Below are 20,541 nucleotides of genomic sequence, written 5' to 3' on the forward strand. Positions count from 1 at the left end.
CTGAGCCACAACCCCAGCCCCTCAATGCTCATCTTTTTGTTTTGTTTATTTTCAGTGTCATTTATTTTCACATTGGTTTTGTTTATTTTTTTGTTTTGTTTTGGTACCAGGGATTGAACTCAGGGCCACGTGACAACTGAGGCACATCCCCAGCTCTATTTTGTATTTTATTTAGAGACAGGGTCTCACTGAGGTGCTTAGTGCTTAGCTTTTGCTGAGGCTGGCTTTGAACTAATTAATGATCCTCCTGCCTCAGCCTCCTGAACTTTCACATAGTTTTTTAAATTCTTTCCCTCTCCTTTCTTTAGGTATATTATTTAGTCTTAAGTTTGAACTGATTGCTTAGTTTGTTAATCTGTACCTCCTCTCTCTCAAATACTTTAGCTACATTTTGCAAATTTTGATGTGTTATTATATGGAATTTGAGATGAAACATTTTGTCAATGTCATTAAATATTCAACTCATAAATCACTGGACAATTTTGGCTGGCTCTTTGGATTGAATTCTAATTTGGTATTATGATCTGTTGGTGATGTTTTTTCTTTTCTCTATTTTTCCTCAGACTTTATATAAAGTTCGCATAATGTGTGTGTGCTCACTTTGGAGAAAGGTATCAGTCCCTCTACTTCTTTTGTTCCATGTCTACAGTGCCAAAACCCCTTTGTCAGTTTTAGAGTGAATTTATGTAGGCTGCCCAGAGTGGAAATTTTATCTAATTAGAGATGATAAACATGTTGAAAACCTACCTGAGCAGAGTTGATAAATAATTTCCCAGATGTGGAACTTTGTAGCATCATTCATATAGGAAGCACTTGATATTAGTTCTTGGTTTTAATTTTCTGTTTTTAGTTCACCTGGCACTAAATATATGAGTAATTAGGCATTCTCCCATGTTTATAGTATTTAGAATTGTTTAAAAACAAATGTGGCATCAATGTGGTGAAAGTTTTAATCCCAAAATGATACGAAAGCCATTTCTTTTAAACCATTAGATGACCTACCTGCTTTAGGTATTCTGGTTACCACACCTTTAAAGTTCTCCAAAGACAACAATATATTCTAAGAACTTGCCTAGTTATTTCCTTTTTTGGAAGAAAATGGTGGTGATACTAGAGCCCATATACAAAAAAAGCATGGAATACTCCAATTAGGTGTGAGATACTCCAATTCTTGGTAAAGACCTCCATATTTATTTTTTTAAGCAAACAGGAGGTTGTACTCAAATTAAAAGCTAACCAGTAGGAGTCCTGTTTCTGTCTTTTGTTTTCACAAACCTGTATTAGTATTTTGAATTTAGAAGTTAATCTCTCATAATGGATCAGCAAATGTACTTCCATCAATTATAACACAGAGTAAATAAATGATCATCCTTTGGGTTCAGAGTGCTAAGGAAAGGCCAAATTCAGTGTCTTTTAGGAAAAAAAAAAAAAACCAAAACTTTAATTCTACCTAAATCAGGTAAACTCGATATCTCTTGGTTATCCTTTTGGATTTCTCTTCTAATATATTTTAGCTACGAAATTTGATGCTCTAAGGAAAACATCAGGAGGCAATCTAGTAAATCTGTATGGTCATTTTATTTGGAGATTGAGAGGATTTTCACTGTTAGAAGTAGATAGTAAGAGCCTCTTTCATAGAAGTGCCAGTCTACTGTGGTTCTGGACTCTGAAGGGGCAGTGAGATGGGGGACTTTGTCTCCTTTACACCCCATTGTCGAACTCATGTCATTGAGTTTATGTGACACCGCAGGGCTCTGGACATACAGAGGAATTGAAACACCATGTCTATCCTCAGGAGCTCAGAGGATCCTGTTTTAACCTGTTACCAAGTCTGGATTTCAGTAACATGAAGCATTAGTTTTGAAAAGCTAACCAGCAGTGAGACCATTCCATGCTTACAAGGTCTTTCAAAATACAGACAACTCTCACCAGAGTTCTGTGGTTTGCCGCTTGTAATATTTGAGGAGTACCACAATCTGTACTTAACCACAGTCAAAGTCCTAAAAATCACATCATGAATGACATCTCTAATTAGTATCCAACCACAACACACACCAGCAATACTCACTCTAATTCTGTCCTTTTAATGCCAATGATCATGATCACACCAGTTGGTCTCTTTTTTGGTCACTTTCAGAATAGACAGGTCTTCCCCCTTTTGAAAGTCACTAGAGCATATTTACGGAAAGTAGCTAGAGTGCTGCTTCTGGCCTTTTTGCCCTTTCAAAGTTCCAGGTGCCATGGTGGAGGCTAAAAGCATGGAGCCTCTCAACCTCCCAGATCAAAGAACACTTTATAATAGTGGAAATGTAATCAAACATACATCAAAATGTAGGAGTCGGCATTGCAAAAATTCGTTGTAGTTCTAATTGCTCAGAGACATGATTATATACATATGTTTATAAATATGTATATAAATGTATGAATATATATTCACCCTGCCTCCCAAACACTGGGTAAGAAACTATGAGTTCCTAGGAAAGAAGCTGGTCAGGAGCCCTGAGAAGCTCAGAGTTACAAAGGAAAAAATGTCTCCTGACTTGGGGATGGTTCAGTCCTCCTAAGAGTGGCCCAAACTTTGTCTCCAACAATCTTTATAAATTTAGGTCTGACTACAGGTTAATCTCTTTTGAGAAAAACTGTTAGGTCTCTCAAGATTGGATTTGGTCTCAAGGGAGTGGTTTCTTGGGACTGGATTAGTTACTGCAGAGTGAGTTTTCATAAAGCAAGTTTACCTCTGGTACTTTGTCTCTTCTGCATTTAATACCATCTATCATGAGGATCTTCCAAGAAGTCAAACAGATGTAAGTGCCAGTGGCATGCTTTTAGGACTTCCAGAACTCTGAGCTAATTTTTTTTTTTTTCCTCAGTACAGGGGATTGAACCTATGGGTGTTTTACCACTGAACTACATCCCCAGCCCTTTTTATTTTTTTATTTTGAGGCACTCTTGCTAAGTTGTGTAGAGCCTCACTAAATTGTTGAGGTTGACCTCATACTTGTGATCCTCCTGTCTCAGCTTCTGGAGTTGCTGGGATTATAGTCATGTACACTATGCTTTGCCAACATCTTTTCTTTATAAAGTATTCAGCCTCAGGTGTTTTGTTAGAGCAACACAATACAGACTAAGGTAGGGACTATATTTAGCTAACTGTGACTATGTGACTAGATTTTGGTAAAGAGAATGAGCAGAAGTGACTCATGTAATTTAAAATGATTTGCCATGGACTTCATTCCCCCATTTCTGCTGGTTGGGAATCAGTGGAAAGTACAGAGCCAACTGGTCAACCTGGATTTGTGGATTACTTTATGAACCTGCTCATTTGCCTTTGAACTGTTGAACTTGAGAAGAATAAACTTCTACCTTATTTCAGAAACAAGAGTTTTTGTATATCCCTCTTACAGCAGCTTATTTTATTTCCTAATTAGTAATAACTTTATGTTTATCAATTCTTTTCCTGATAAAGCCCCACCAAGAATCTTCAACCCACTAAATGATTTGGATATTTTAAGAAAACTTAAAAGCCCCATTAATGTAATTAAGTAACATTTATTTTACATTAAGCAATTTTCAAAGAATACATTTAAAACCCATCTAGATATTGATTTTATAGCATTACAAAAAAATTGAGAGGCACAATTGAAATATTCAAATAAATTGTGAGGGGTAGAGGTGGGGGCCTATGATTGGTATTCATGTTGTTCCTTAGTCACTTAAAGACTCTTCCTATTAGAATCTTTACATGAGGCAGTAGTGCACTTTCATTTAGTAGGAATAAATCACATAAAATATATACTTTTATACAGAAAGTGTTATTGTATTGTCACTTTCAATTACTTATAAAAACTTCATTTTGAATTGCACAAAAATTCCTCAAAACTGCTAATTCCCAGAAGATGGGTCTTAGAACTATGTGTCTAAATAATTCATTACAAATTAATTAGATTACCATTTATCCATAGATAAAAAAACAATCCATGAAGAATTACATTATTAAAGTGGGACTTTTAAAATTTTTCATAGGAAAATAGGCTTACACATTTGTCCCTAGTTAGCTAAGCTTCCCCTCCTACTTTAAAACAAATCACAGGCTGTCCAGAGTTTTAAATCAGAGTACCTATACCACATGTATATGTTTACATTAATTCATTTTGTGTATAATTTTACTGTAGTATCAAATTATCAAAAAGGCACGTGGGTACATTCTTCAGAACAGTTTTGGTCTTTTTTTTTTTTAAATCACATGTTTATAAGCAGGGATTTCAATCATGTTTAAAAACAAAAATATTAAACAAATTCATCTCAATCCAGGTGATACAGAATCCATGAAATCTCTGCAGGCACTTCACTTCCCATAGAATTTCTTGTTGAGCAGGTAGATGAGAAGATTTACATTCACTTTAACCTTATCAAACATTTTCATCACAGCCACACCTTCATATTGCATCTGAAGTAAGTCCTGGAATTGGGAGGAATATCATTAAACCTTAATTTTGACATTCTGCACATTTTAAAAATATATTAGAAGTATTTGGTAACAAATATAAAACTCAACTGATATAATGACCTAAACTTGAGCATGCATCAGAATTACCTGGTTAAAAACATAGGCTAACTAAAACTTAGATTTCTGGATCCCTTCCTCAGGATTTCCTGGGTTTGTAGCTCTGAGGTAAGGTCTACAAATCTGCATTTTAATAAGTTGTCAAGTGATGGTGATAATAATGGTCAAGATACCACATTTTTAGAATTACTGATGAAAGAAAACAGGTTTTTAAAATACAAGGACTCTTTGAGAAAATTATTATTATGTTAACATCAGATATATAGTCATAATTTCAATTTTTTTTCAGTACTAGGGATTGAATGTAACCATGTTGTACCACTGAGCTATATTTCTAGCCTTTAAAATATTTTTTTTTTTTTTTTTTAGTTATAGATGGACACAATAAGAGATGGCAGCGATTATGAAGACAAACAACAAGTGCTGGCTAGGATGCAGAGAAAAAGGTACACTTATACACTGCTGGTGAGACTGCAAATTGGAAAGCAGTGTGGAGATTCCTTGGAAAACTGGGAATAGAACTGCCATTTGACCCAGCTATACCTCATCTCAAATTATACCCAAAGGACCTAAAAACAGCATATTACAGGGACACAGCACATCAATGTTTATAGCAGCACAATTCACAGTAGCTAAACTGTGGAGCCAACCTAGATGTCCTTCAGTGGATGGATAAAAAAATGTGGCATTTATATACAATGGGATATTACTCAGCAATAAAAATAATAAGATCATGACATTTGCAGGGAAATGGATGAAATTGGAGAATATCATGCTAAGCAAAGTAAGCCAATCCCAAAAAACCAAAGGCCGAATGTTCTATCTGATGGGAAAAATGGAGGAACTTTGATTGGGCAAAGGGGAGGGAGGAGAGGATAGGGGGCATAGAAGCAGGAAAGATGGTGGAGTGTGATGGACATATTACCCTAGGTACATGTATGACTGCACATATGGTATAATGTTACACTGTGTACAGAGAAATGAAAAGTTGTGCTGCAATTGGGTACAATAAATCAAAATGCATTCTGCTGTCATATATACCTAATGAAAATTTAAAAAATAAAAATAAAAAAACAAACATCTGGATCTTATCAGCCATGTATGAGACTAAGTGGTAACATTGCCCAATAACATAGGACAAGTAGGCTTTTCACAAATAGAAGATATTTCTGACTGCCTTGGACAAATACCTAGGTCTTAATTTCTTGCTCTTAGTTCTGGAATTGTTTTTTATTCTTAATAATGCCTGGGGACTCTATTATGCAAGACCATCTGCAGAGGTTGGAACCATCTTTGAAGGAACTTTGGCTATTGCCAGTTTCCTCCTCCACTTCCTCAATTACCTCCAACTATACTCAATTACATCCCTACGTCATTTAGATATACTTCTGGGACTGAAATGCCACAGCAACTAAAGTCCTTTTAACAAGAATGCTTTTATCCATTAGGGTGTAGACGATGCTCAGTTTCCCTCTGGGTAATGTGATATCTGTTAATCAAATTCTCTTGGAAAAGTATTGAGCCAACTTGATTAGGTTGAGAAGGAAGGGTGTATGTTGGGGGAATTAGCTGGGACCCCAAAGTCAGAAGCAGAGAAAACATGGCAAAACTTTTAGTGTTGATCCTACCATTTGCTATTGCAGTATTCTGCAACATCAACAGACTCATAAAAGTTCTGTCTTGTATGGGCATTGAGAACGGCCACGCCAACATCATTGATGTGCTAGTAGGCAGTGGACTAGCACATCTGCAAACCCTTTATTAACTCTGTCTCATTGAGATTAACCAAAATCTTGTGAGAGAGGCAGTGGAGAAGAGCTTGGATCCCACTTGCCTTTTCCATAAAAAGCCCTCTGTTTTTCATCTGGGAGAGGAGGAATTTCTACCCTGAAGCTCCTGATAGACACTGAATTTAAGTAAGCAGTACATCTGCCATTGAAGTCACAGTCTCCTCTTGTGTATATGGCCCACAGTTACAGGATATCATTATGTCCTATGTTTTTTTTTTTTGTTTTGTTTTGTTTGTTTTTTTGTTTTTTTTGGGGGGGGGATTAAAGGGAGACTGGATTGAAGATGACCTAGAAGCAAAGAGTTGTAATGTTAGAAGGGCCCTGCCTTAGAAATTCAGAAACTTCTCTCCAGTTCACAGTCTAAGACTCAGCCACCAAGTTTTTCTTTGCTAATTTACACATTCATGTGATTATCTGAAAGCTACATATGTAAATAGAAGCCTGACTTCACTTTTACAGTACTTATGTGCTGGGCTGGTTTCATAACCATGTGATCTTTACAGTTGTACAGGGTTCCATGCTCATTTCATGCTCTGTTGCTGTCATCCTAAAATCTTGCATATTTTAGACAAGGAACCTGTATCTTTATTTTTTCACTGACCCCTGGAAATTATGTAGCTAGTTCCAATTGTATGTTAGTAAAAACATCTGGGGACACATTGATCACTTGCCTCTAGCGAAGGAGTAACATTTTACAATTAATTATGTGTATAAAGGAATGGTGTGAGTAGCTAGTTCTATTGTATACTGAATCCTTAATAAAGAAGCAAATAAAGCTTGGTTTTTATACCAATACAGAGTAAGTCCCAGGAATTCCTGAGGTCTCTCTAAGTACAACAGAAAGTGTCTCCTTGTCACCTACGATTCATCTGTCCAGTTGATACTGATTGGCCTTGGGTCATTTTCTTCCTAGGAACCACATGTGTCTTTGCTATTTCTAAAGACCAAGGTGTATCACAGGCACATTGTTTTTTTCTTCCTTATTTGTTACATAAAGTTACTGAAGACTCTCATTAACTGAATTGCTAAATGAATACATTTAGAGACACTTAAAATAAGTTAGAAAAACAATACTATTTACTAACATATATTTTACATAATTACACATAATCTTTCATTTTTCTTGCTCAACTGTTTCACTCCCTTATCTCAATATCCTTATCAAACCCATTTAGCTCCCATTTTTCTTTTTCAACTCACAAGGCCTGCTAGACAGAAAAGAAGAGCTCTGGCACATGCTCCCATGAGGAGGAGGTAATTTCAGGGCACTGAGCCATAAGCCAAGTAGGCAGTGAAGCCAACTGACATCACTCGCATGGGCTCAGTGATGACTCACACAGATCTATGCAGAGGACCTGGAAACCATTTTACAGGTATCTTGAGGTTCAGATGAATAAAAATTATTTTAAAAAGTGTTATATCAAAAAGAAAAACCCAATTTCTTTAAACTGATCTTGTGTCCCCCGCCCCCCACCAGTTTTCTTTTTCAAGTAAATTTGGTGTGTTTGTGTCTTTTAATGAGAAAACTGATAATTCATTTTGAGAACAATGTTTTTCTATCTATAGGTTTGTGCTCTGGATAATGTCTTTCATTTCTATGATTCAAAACATTTAATAAATACATTTAAGAAGTAGATGTAGGGGCTGGGGCTGTAGCTCAGTGTCAGAGTGCTTGCCTAATGTGTGTGAGGCACTGGGTTCGATCCTTAGCACTGTTTAAAAATAAGTAAACAAATAAAAATAATTTTAAGAAATGGATGAAAAAACTATTCTAGGAAAGAGAAAGAAAAGAAGGAAAAATGGGATCAGTTAATTTCCAATCTTGGGTATACAGTCTTAGAAATCCATGTTTCCAACAAAAGAAAATGTTTTGGTCTTTATTTAATATTCTGAATTATTTTACATTATAAATATATTTTTTGTCTAAGCCCAAAATTAGAGAGATGGCTTAGAAAATCCAACTTCTACAAATTTACCAAATAAAAGCATTTTAAATTTCAATAAATTTGGAGCTGGGGTTGTGGCTCTGTGGTAGAACACTTGCCTAGCATGTGTGAGGCACTGGGTTTGATTCTCAGCACCACATATAAATAAATAAAATAAAGGTACATTGACAACTAAAAAAATATATTAAAAAAAGTTTTAATAATTTGAAAAAGCCCAGCTTTTAAAAATCAATCACACTTAAAAAAATGAAAACTGACAAATGAGGCTTGCACTGGTCATCTGTAAACTTCATTATTGTCATGAAAGTGCTAGCTGCGGAGCTATGATGTCCTTCATATAAAAGTCAACCCCCAATTTGCAGAAATCTCACCTGAATATTGAGCTGCACTTTTTCCATTTCAACACCAAGGAACTTTGATCTGACATCAAATATGCCCACATCTTCCGTAGCTAAGATATCGAATATAACATTCTTAAACCTAGTGAAGAAAGGAACATTTACACATATGGAATTACAAATATACCCTTAAAGATGAAACAAACAAATGGAATCCTAGTTAACACTTAGTGAATGGTCTGTTGTGAAAATCCTGTCGCCAAAATTTTCACATCGTCTTTACCTACTCTGTACACCAAAGACTAGATTTAATGTCTGCTGTTGAAATCTTTGGCTCACAGAGACTGAAATAGTTGCTTTATTACAAAAGAGATGGAAGAAATGGTCCTTGATTCTGAGGAAGAAAGTATAGTTGAAAATATATGAGTCACAGAACACAAGAATTATATATTGAACTCTTCTGTTTTCAGAGCAGCCATCAGTATTTCAATGGCAATTTTTGTAGAAACTTCAAAAGAGGAAGCATCTTGTCTGTTTGTGTAGTCAAAAGATTTCCTGGGATTAACAGACTAGAAGCAAGGCCTTTAGGGGAGGTGGAAATTAGAGACATGATAAATGCCAGTGAGTCTGACTTCCCTTGAAACAAAGGTTGAGGGAGAGATGGGGCACTGGGCCCATGAATCTTCCAAAAAAAAAAAGAGTCACTTGGTACCTGCTGTGGACTGTGGAGGAGGAGAGTTTGTCTTCTCCACCTGGAGTGCATACACTCTCAGCACACTGTTGGAAGTAGCTCTGACCCAGAATTTTACACAGTCCATGGCTTTGAAATTAGAAAGGCCCTGTTTCACAATTATAGACAACTCATCTATCAAGACCAAAAGACAGCCTTTCATGTTCATTGCTATGACTCAGTTCTTTTGGAGGATTCAGGGAAGCTTGCAAATCTAAATGCATTGGACAAGCCACAGGAAACACAACCTTTCCATCTGTACTTCATATCACCCACCAACAGCACTAGACACTAAAGGCCTGAGGGAAGATTAATGACAATAATATGAGTGTTCTTCCCATAAACTATAACCAAGGGTCAGCCTTGAGAGACCAACAATGACACTTTCTTAAAGGCCAAGGAAGCCAAAGAAATGTTAAGTCAGATACTGTGTGGGTGGATGGCATGCATGTACCATGCAGATGCCAGGCCATACTTACTGGTTTGTCTGAAGGTCATCTATCCCTAGCAGGACACCTTTCTCGTGCAGCTTTGCTGCAGTGTATCTCACTGGCTTTGCTCTCTTCATCCCTTTGGGTTCTCCTTTTCCATCCAGTTTAATTGATCTCCGACTATTTCTGACAAAATAAGAACAGACCACCTGTTGTCTTGATGTTTCTGGTAGTACAATAGTCATGCCCAGAGTGACACCATTGCTCACACCTAGCACACATTGTGCTTAATGTTCCTATTATATTGTTACCTACTACAATGACCTTTTCATGTCGTTACAGTAGGTAACAATTTTCCCCATGCAGTAAAACCTCAACACTGAACTGTTTGCAGAAAGGGGTTTTTCCCAAGGGACTCAAGTTTATGTTACAGATTAATATTTTTAATGAAATTTATACCCTATGTTGTCACATGGAGTTAACTGTCTATTTTAAGTCATTTTATAAGCAGCTTTGGTGCAATAGCATGAACTGTGCATTCTTAAGTGAAGGTATTACTAGAAGGCTTCAATCTATTTAATAGATACTCTGTGGCTGGTTCTATTCTAACTGCTTTATAAATATCACCTAGCATTTACAAAATTAACACTTCCACAGGGCTTTCAAATTAATAAGTTCCCTTGCCATATATTATTTTATTTTGCTCTCATAGCAATACCTGAGGCTGGTACTCCTGGAACCATCTTAAAATAGGAAACTTGAGGCTCACAGAAGTTCACTGGTCTGGGTTCAAGATCATACAATGTGGGCTGGGGTTGTGGCTCAGCGGTAGAGCACTCGCCTCACACATGTGAAACCCTGGGTTCGTTCCTCAGCATCACAAAAAATAAATAAGTGAAATAAAGGTTTTGTTTTTTTTTAAATAAAAAAAAAAGATCATACAATGTAAGAGAGAATCAGAACTGATGTCCAGATGATTTGACTACAGAGCTTGTGGAAAACACCTTAAAGTAACCATAATAGCTATGAGAAGCAAACTGCTAACAATGTCATTTCTATTGAAAATTAGCTTGACCAACTTCTTCCTAGATAGGTAAAAAAATGTACATTATATATATATATATATATATATATATATATGTATATAATACAATCCACAAGCAAATTAATTACAATTGAGAAGTAGTAGGCCCCAAATAAAGAGGTTTACATTGGTTATTTCCTTTCATTAAATCTTTTATGATTAACATAACTGATTTTTTCCATACTGTATCATTTGCTACTGCTAATTTGATGACTAGGGCTTTATGAAGATATTGCATTACATATTTAAATGGGTACTTAAAATTTGATTAGCATTGACCTAGACTAGTGATGATAATTATGAGCAAAGAATAATTCACTAAAAGTGGCTATATAATGCATAAAAATCTATAATAGGTATGCTAATGGATAACAGAGAGGTGCCAAAGTTTCCCATTGTGTCAATATTGATTTTTTAAAACCTCTAAGCAATTTTCAATCATTATGCTGCTTTGTGCGATTAGCAAATACTTGGCATTATCTAATATTATCACATATATAAAATCTTGTTTATAATGAATATTCCAAAAACAATATAATGTACACACACACACACACACACACACATACACACACACAAATACGAATATATACAAGAGTAGTTGTTTTTAGAATACTTATGTGTATGTGTGCATTTATTCATTTATTTTTACAGTACTAGGGATTGAATCCAGCTGTACTGTACTACCAAGATACATCTCCAGCCCTTTGTATTTTGTTTTGAGACAAGGTTTAAGTTGCCCAGGTTGGCCTTGAGCTTGTCATTTTCCTGCCTCAGTCTTCTGAGTATTTGGGATTATAGGTATGCACCACCATTCTTGGATATATATATATGTTGCAGTTGGACACAATACCTTTATCTTATTTATTTTTATGTGGCGCTGAGGATCGAACCCAGCACCTTGCATGTGCTAGGCAAGCACTCTTCCTCTGAGCCACAATCTCAGCCTCCCTTCTCTGCTATATATTTTATAATAGTGTTTTAAAAGCATCTTTGACCACAAAAGACAAAGAGAATAATGAAAGTTCTTCCCCAGATGATAATGCCATTTGCTTAAAAAACAACAGGGTTAGCTGCTTTAATTCCAATGCTGATAGAGAATTAAAAAGCTGAATTCATTCCTGATTTCTTAGGTCATAGAAGCCAAAAATGAAATTGATACTTCACATTTTGGATATAAAATAGATTAAGTTTGCCACCCAACCCAAGCTATCAGGATTGTAGTTTCTCCACATAAATCATGACATTACAAATGAATATGACATGATTTTAACTTACTTCCTTTTCAAGTTGTCTAAACAAGTCTTTATGTAGGTGTCATAATAATTAATTTGCTCTTCATAAAATGCTGCCTTCTGATTGAGCGCATTCAGGGTCTGCTGAAGTTTTGCCAACTCAGCTTTTCGTAGCTTACGATAGATTCTTTGATTTAGAATATCCTAAAATGACAGATACAGGCTATAATAGTATGTTGAAGCACAAATTTGCTTTATGAGATCGTCAGTTTGGACAAGAACAAGAAGTCACTCTTTGCAACTGTTAACTTGTTTATCTCACGCACCTTGTTTTATTATTGTCTAAACAACAGAGCATTCTCATCCCTCAAAACTAGAAAGTGTCCATATTTTACTCTAAGAGACTTGCCAAGGTCTCTCTTTCTCATGATAGAAAAACAAAAGAAGAAATAATCACACAATTCTTTTAAGGCAAACCAATGTTTTAAAAGAGGCAGAAAGAAAATCTTAGTAGGAGTTGTGATTCCTTCAGACTATTTTGAATTTTCTTCTTTGAGGACTATTTTCAACTGAAATACTTCTCATTTAATTGTTGAATTCATTTTAGTAATAAGTAAAAAAAAAAAAAAACTTTTTCATCTGGCAAATACTTCTTAAGCTTTGAAAAAAACAACCCCTTGGCCCTCAAAACTGATTGAGAAGATTCAACATTGATAACTTTTATAGTCAGCCCTGCATATCTGTGAGTTTCAAATATATGAATTCAATCCAAGACAGATAAAAAATATTTAGGGGAAAAACAACAATAACAAAAAAAATTGTGCCTGTACTGAACATGTATACATATTTTTCTTGTTATTATTCCCTAAAGAGTACAATATAACTCATATTACATATCATTTACATTGTATTAGCTATTATAAATAATCATGACATTTTGTGTAAGGAACATAAGCATCTGAAGATTTTGGTTATCAGTGAGAAGTCCTAGAAGCAACCCTCTAAAAATACTGACAAATGACTGCACTTGGATTTAAATAGAATTCCTAGAACATAAAGTTGAGTAAAGTTGCTTATAATTTGTGCTAAATTTAAACTTATAGATTTAAGTAGATATAAAGGTTTTTAAATTGTTTTTACAATTCTAACTGGCAAATTCTGAAGATGTTTTATTCATTTAATATTATTTTCCTTTTCTGAACCAAATTAAAATGCATTCCCCTAGGAATTCAGATACCTTCCATTCTCAAATAAAAATTCTTCACTAAATAGCATATTTTGGTAGATGTCTTCATGACAGTGTTTTTCTTTTGAAGTAAAAGCACTGATTTCTCTACTGCATATTTGGAAACATGTAGCAGAGAAATACTTTCCATCTTAAAGCTATAGAAAGAAATGCTACTTCTCTTTGGTCACTCAGTCTAGGAGGAATAAGCTTACTGCTACAAGTGACCATAATTTTCCACTAAAGAAGAACTTTGTGTGCATTTTCCTTCCAGGAGGTAAAAAAGCTATTTTTTAAAAATGATCATTTTTAACTGCCTTTAACTTCTAGACCCATATTAATTTGCATGTTTGAATAAAAGGAAAGAAATGTACTTTTTGCCCCAGTATATACTTTTTTTTTTTTTTTTCAGTATATACTTCTTTATCCTTGACAAGCAGACCTCAGTACTTCCTGTGATGTTTCCTTGCACTAAGTTGAGATCTTTTTCTCAGGAAGTTTCTCATGTGTAAAAATGTGAGCTGAGAAAACAAAAACAAACTTTTAAGTCTGAGTTGCATCTAAGCTAAACTGCTTGAAAAGATATGCTCAGGGACAGAGTAACCATCTTGATGGCAGCTTCTAAAAACAGTTGGGAGTAATATATTGATATGATAACTAACAACTCAAAAGCAAGTTCTCCTAAAAATGTCATTGAAAAAAAATATATATAGGTATTACTTAAAGATATTGACCTAATTTGTCTGTTTTATCTCCTGAGCATTTATTCCTGGTTTGTTTCAACTCTCCTAGCTTAGAGAAGTTGTGGCTATTCTCCCACTAACAGTCATCAACTGCTCTGAAGTTGTAAAAAATCAGTAATATTGAGGAAAGTAGGAGTCATGGATATGCAACCATGAAGCTCTCATGTCATTTCACAGGGTGTCCAGCATGTGACTAATGATTATTAAATGTCAGCTAAATGAAAAAGGAAGAATACTGTTTCTAAAAACCTTGGCAATCTCATTGAGGATGTCTTGGTATTTATTTTTGGATGACACAAGTGCATTCTGCTCCAAAGTTCGAAGATTTCTCTGGATTTTCCTCTTCTTCTGCTCAAGAGGCAGCTGTGCATCTTCAATCATTGATTGGTTATGCTTCATTTCTTCTGGAGTCCTGGAGTCTATAATTGCCCGGCTCACCATGTCTTTGTTATGATCTATTTCCTGAAGAGGGAATATCAAGAGGTCAATTTTTCTCTAATTTCCTAACTTCACAGATTTAGTAGCTAGACAAGGCAAATTTATGTTAAAATGAGAGCAGTCCTCAAACCAAGCCCAAAGACTAGCACCAGGACATGTTCTTTATGGTTTTGAAGTAGGACCTTGGAAGGAATTATTCTTTAAAAAAAAAAAAAAAAACAGTAGTGATGTCAGGCCTAATTTGAGCAAAATTCCAAGCTACTTTATTGCCAAGGTGACAAATCACTTAAGTAATGAACATGTTTTAATGGATATTTTTGGTAGATGACTTCATGATAGTGATATTTTGTAATGCCCTGGATAGAAGTAATTATATAATCCAGTTGAGAAAATTAAAACTAGATTATCTATTAAAATGTGGCTAGAGAACCCTGAAAGTATAGAGCCAACTAAACTCTCATGTACCATTCATATTTTATGGAGATCCTTAAGCCAAGCCAACAGCAAGGCAGTAAGAAAGTTTCATTCTGATAACAGAATCACTCTTTAGCTGCAAGCACTGAAACGTCTATAGGGTTACTTTAAACCAAAGGGAATAAAGATATTCTATAGCATACAATAAATTCCTGAATAAATGAGGACATGAATGAACACTATCTAGTTTTTTCAATAAAACAGTAATAAAAAGAGACTGGTGATCCTCCCATTTCATTGTACAAGGTAACTGAGTGACCCAGTAGATGAATTCTGTGGATATGATTATTATCAGCAAGACACAGTAATGTTAAACACAGGACACACAGGTGAACATTGTGGAAACAGGAAGTTTACCAGAACTATCTTCCTAGTGTAGGATAAAATTACATTCAGCATGAATTTGATGCTACACTTACACTTTCTATTTGATTATCATTAATATTCCACATGGGTTTTACAATATGGTTGAGCTCAGATAACAGATACAATTCCTTATTTCCAGGCCATGTCAGACAGTTTCTCCCAGGTAACAGTAAACATTTGGCATGAAGATCTATTAAATTCAACTCTTGTGGATTATATTTATTATTTATACTTAAATGCAAAGTACCTGCTGTTCAGTTGCTGGTGTCTCTAAGATTTCAGTCAATGTGTTCCCTGGCTGGTTCCGGATCACATCAATTACTAGCATTTTGGTCCTTAAAAAGAGAAAAAGAAGAGACAGACTTTCAGACAGCAGTCCTGATGCACAAAAATCTGCTGCTTCCACATAAATGCACAAACATGTACACAAAAATGAAGCTTCAAAGATAATTCCTTAAAACAAAACATTCTTTTAGAAATTCACAAGTTCTATTTTAAGGCTCCCCAAAGTTTGTGAATGCTTATTAATCAAAGTCTAGGTCTTATATGCTTGATGCTAAAGGATTAACAGATATGCAAAAGATTCCTTATCTAAGTATTTTTTCCTCTTTTTCGACAGAGAACACCTTTTGATGACTAGCAGGGACAAGTGCTGCCTGTATGACTTCCTACTACAGAAGGATAGTTTAAGAAGTGCTAGTTTCCTTTCCTAACTTTAGCAGCATTTAAACTTCTGAGCCCATTAATATACCATAAAACCTTAGAAGACAACAGCTACTTTTCTGCTATGAAAAAGTTATGAAACTGTTTGAAGACTGCTGGGAGCAGAAGTTCTATGTGGCTGGTAGAAACTTTGATAGCAGCTAGGAGGATGCTGATGAACTAGCAAAATTAGTTTGGGTTCTTGTTTTTAGGTGGAAGAGAAGAGGAGAGGAGAGCTACTCTATGGAAGTTCAGAGCTAGAAAATCCCTTCGGGTTCTAAAACCATGTATTCTTCTGTACATATTCTTTTTTTTTTTTTTAAAGAGAGAGTGAGGGGGGGGACAGAGAGAGAGAGAGAGAATTTTAACATTTATTTATTTTTTCTTAGTTCTCGGCAGACACAACATCTTTGTTGGTATGTGGTGCTGCTGAGGATCGAACCCAGGCCGCACACATGCTAGGCGAGCGCGCTACCGCTTGAGCCACATCCCCAGCCCCGAGTACATATTCTTTATAGCAATCAGCCATCCCCTTCTAATTAAGGATCAGGTTATGTAATTATGTCAAAATATTTTTAAAAAAATCTTTTTCTATCTATCTATCTATCTATATAATCAAAATATTTTTACAGAACAGGTAAATGGTCAAGTTGGCTCATGATGAACAACAATATTATTGGAAATAACCTCCCTTCCAAAAGAAGGAAGGAAGGAAACATAAACAGAAGTTGCCTTAAACTATAAATAGGTCAGGGATAAAGTTTGCTTTTATTGTACTTGTACTTAATTTTAGTTCTGTCAAAAAAATAGAATTCTTCCTTAATAAGAGCAGGAAACGTTCACATAGCATGAAAACTGGAAACGAAAATAAAATGTTCACATTTTGAAGCATACGGGAAACTGTTCCCAAAAGACTCCTTAAAATAAGAGTTTTGAAAATGAGATAAGATCTAATAAGTCATCTGTAAACACGGTTTTTCTCATTTCCTATTTACAGCAAGTCTTCATGAGAAGAGCCATCACAATGCAGCTGCCTTTCCTCCCTTCTCCCCTGCCTCTGGAGAACCATTTCCTCTGCCCCCATGACCCTTCGCTGCTGGGGATTTTCAGGCTGTCTGGGAATGCACAGCTCAAAACTCCACTGAGAGTCAAAGGTGGGCACACAACTAATTATAGCCACATGAGACACGGCACAGCTCCTAGGTGGCTGCAGCTTAGGAGGCCGTGTTTCCTTTCCTCCACTTCCACCTCCCACCTCATCAGAAATAAATTAAACAGAAAGATTTAGTTAAAAATAAAACTTTGGATGATTTAAAAAATGTTAACTGTGACTATAGCCTATTTGAAATAATTTTCTAGAACTACTTATGATATATATTCCTAGGAAATTCCTAGCTCATCTTCTTTAGAGACGCTGTCTAATGATCAAGCAAGTGGGGTCACTTACACATGTCCTGCCTGGGGCAAAGAATGTTTATTTGTTCAGGAGTAGCTGGAGGACAAATTGGCGACATAACCTATTTCTCTTGGAATTCTACTTTACATCAGACCCATGGAATTCATTGCCAAAATTCCACCCTAGACTCCTATATCCAAATAACCATTAGTCTCAGGACAGGGAATTCAGCTCCCTCTCCCACTGTGTGTCCAAGGGTTAAGGACAATGGGGTCAGATAGACCTGGGTCCAGCCACATCTGGGCTCCCATTACATGCCAGCTGTATGAACTTACGAAAATTATAAAACCCCTGCTTTTTTAAAAAAAATTTATTTCCAGAAATCTCTCTTGAGAACGGATACAAGGATTGAACAAAAAGATGTCACATAAAGCCTTATACTGGGGTCTGGCACTTACAGGTCATTATGGTCAAGAAAGGCATGCTGCCAAGATGGCAGCCACTTGCCAAAGTGGCAAGTGATCTCTTGAAACATGATGCCTAACCCAAATTGAGATGTGCTGTGAGTGCAGGACACATAGCAGAGTTTGAAGACAAAGTATGAAAGAAAGATTTGACAATATTTCATTAACATTTTTTTTACATTTTTTTTACCTATTGAAATAAAAATAGTTTTGATATGCTGGGTTAAATAAAATATACTAATAGAAATAATTTCTACTCAAAACACAAAGAAATGATATGTGTGAGGTGACTGATATGCCAATTATCCTGATCCTTACATGTCATATACATGGCTTGCAATGTCATAGTATACTCCATAAATATGTATAATTACCATGTATCAATTTAAAAAATCATAAAATAAAACTGACTGGAAAAATATTCCACATGCTTCTTTTTAAAATGTGGCTTCTAGTAAATTTAAAATTACATGTGTGGCTCATATTAAATTTCTTTTGGAAAGTGCAGCATTGGAACATTCCATTCTTTAACAGGAAGCTAGCACTCTGAGAGGCCCACTCCCTGGACCTGGTTAGTCATAGGACTTTAGTGCCGGGAGAACCTTTGGGAAATAATCCACTGACTGATGTTACAAATGTAACAAAGACAAAGAGGTTTAATGGGTAAAGTTCTCACCCTACTTTCAAGTGTTGCATAAAACAAGGCAAATTCCCTTCTCAAATCATCAACTCCTCACCACCATAGACTTGTAGAGAGGTACTGGGACTGTGCCTTGGTGTCCCGTATCCTTACACACCCTCTATGGTTTTTTTTTTTTTTGTGTGTGTGTGTGTGTGTGTGCGTGTGTGTATGTGTATGTGTGTGGTGTGAATCAAACTCAGAGCTTCATGTATGCTAAGCATGTTATTCTACCATGGAGTATACCCTAGCACCCTAGACCTTCTTTTAGCATCTTTCCCAATAAAATCCCCTTGGTCCTTAAATCTCTCCATAATAGGATCTGGAAAGAGTTACAGTCTAATTCACATTTCAGCTGCCAACACCCTTTTTAAGATGAGTTGCCCTTCTCACCCCAGTGCAAACACAAAATTCTAGATATATCTGACCAGCCTAAGTCAACTGGTGAAGTACTGGTCCCATGACTGTTTGATCTGCAAGACAGGCTCATCCAAACCAAGAGCCCTGCCTTTACCGAATGAGGTCTCTAACTCTAAGAATTAAAATAAATGTAAAACACACACCAGGGAATTTATTCACCATAGCTATGCTCACAGCCCAGTGTCAGTAAATGAGATCAAATGGCAATTTAAAATTGGTGCAGCTCCTTGGGCTTGGCTACTCTATTCATATGGTATCTATTACTATACTCTGAGCCATTCCCTCTGCCTTATAGTGCACCCAATGTTGAAAAGGAATTTGTGTTTGTGGAAGCTAAGGATTATTTCTGGTTGTTGAAAACTCTAATGACATCATTATACATTTTTAGCAACAGACCTCAAACATCACCTTAGCCATTGAGTGCTCCTGTCAGTTTGAACCAAAACTAAAGAAATCTTTTGGGTGGGAAAATGAATCTCTAAACTGAATCATGTGAAAGGAGAAAAATTCTTAAGAAATGACAACTTAAGTACTTGGGCAGATTAGTATGATTAAAAACCACAAATATTGCCTTCTACTTAAACACACATACTTTTATAAAAATACAAGCTTAATAAAGGGCAGAAGGGCCCCATATTTTAAAATGAAACTTAACTTATAATGAGGGAGATTTATAGCCTTTCCCACCCATTTCCACTTAAGGATGGGGACACTGAGGGTTAGGCTATATGCTGGATCCCTTGGGCAACAAGTGAAACATCAAGGCTGTAATGCGACCTCATCCTAGGACTCCTCCACCAGGCTTGTTTGTTTAATATCACCATGTTTGTCAGTACTGGGAAAATGGCAAAAGCTAGCTGAGGTTCTCTATTTCATAAACTTGATGAAGGGAAAGAGAAATCAGTGTTTCTTCCTATTCCAGCTGTGTGCCTTTCATGTCTTTCAAGTCTATCAGACACTCCCTTTTGGCTTGGAAAGATGACCAGCGTCAGTTATATAGAAAATTGCCCTGTTATAATTCTCATTATTTATTCTAGAATTCCTAAGAGTGCAAAGAAGACCTCAAGGAGTTGTAATAGTTTGTGATCAAAGTTTAGGTTTGGAGGATTTAACACTATTAGGTCAAATCAGCTCCACTTCCTATTATATATATTACCCAGAAAAAAGTTTGTATCTGTTTTGTGCCTATTTTTCTCATCTGTAAAATATTTTATATGTATTTTGTATATGCATGCCATCTATTCTCTATGTTTATGTATATATAACAAATAATTAGAAACACAGCAAATATTTTTTGCCCCTTCTGTGGGTTGTCTTTTTCTTTTTGGTAATGTCCTTTTCTGCAAACAAAACAAAACACCTTTTTAGTTACACAAGAGCACAAAAGAATGATCCATAGAGGTGGCAAAAATATTTGCAGATCATGTATATCTAATAAAGGTCTAGTATCCAGAATATATGAAGAACTCTTATACCCCAGTAGCAAAAAAAAAAAAAAAAAAAACAAATACAAAAA

General features: G+C 35.7%; 1 protein-coding gene across 1 annotated transcript in view; it reads right to left on the minus strand.

Annotated features, from left to right (window-relative positions):
- Positions 1–3,533: 3,533 nt before the first annotated feature.
- Positions 3,534–20,541, minus strand: part of Iqgap2 (IQ motif containing GTPase activating protein 2) — a 289,643-nt gene continuing 272,635 nt past the window's right edge. The window contains exons 31-36 of the mRNA XM_005328940.5: positions 15,612–15,699; positions 14,336–14,548; positions 12,162–12,322; positions 9,848–9,985; positions 8,672–8,780; positions 3,534–4,459 (exon numbers count right to left, since the gene is read on the minus strand). Of these exons, the coding sequence (XP_005328997.2) occupies positions 4,346–4,459; positions 8,672–8,780; positions 9,848–9,985; positions 12,162–12,322; positions 14,336–14,548; positions 15,612–15,699 (823 nt within the window). The 3' untranslated portion in view covers positions 3,534–4,345. The remainder of the gene's footprint in view (positions 4,460–8,671; positions 8,781–9,847; positions 9,986–12,161; positions 12,323–14,335; positions 14,549–15,611; positions 15,700–20,541) is intronic.

Source organism: Ictidomys tridecemlineatus, chromosome 1 (assembly GCF_052094955.1).
Source record: "Ictidomys tridecemlineatus isolate mIctTri1 chromosome 1, mIctTri1.hap1, whole genome shotgun sequence".
NCBI lineage: Eukaryota > Metazoa > Chordata > Mammalia > Rodentia > Sciuridae > Ictidomys > Ictidomys tridecemlineatus.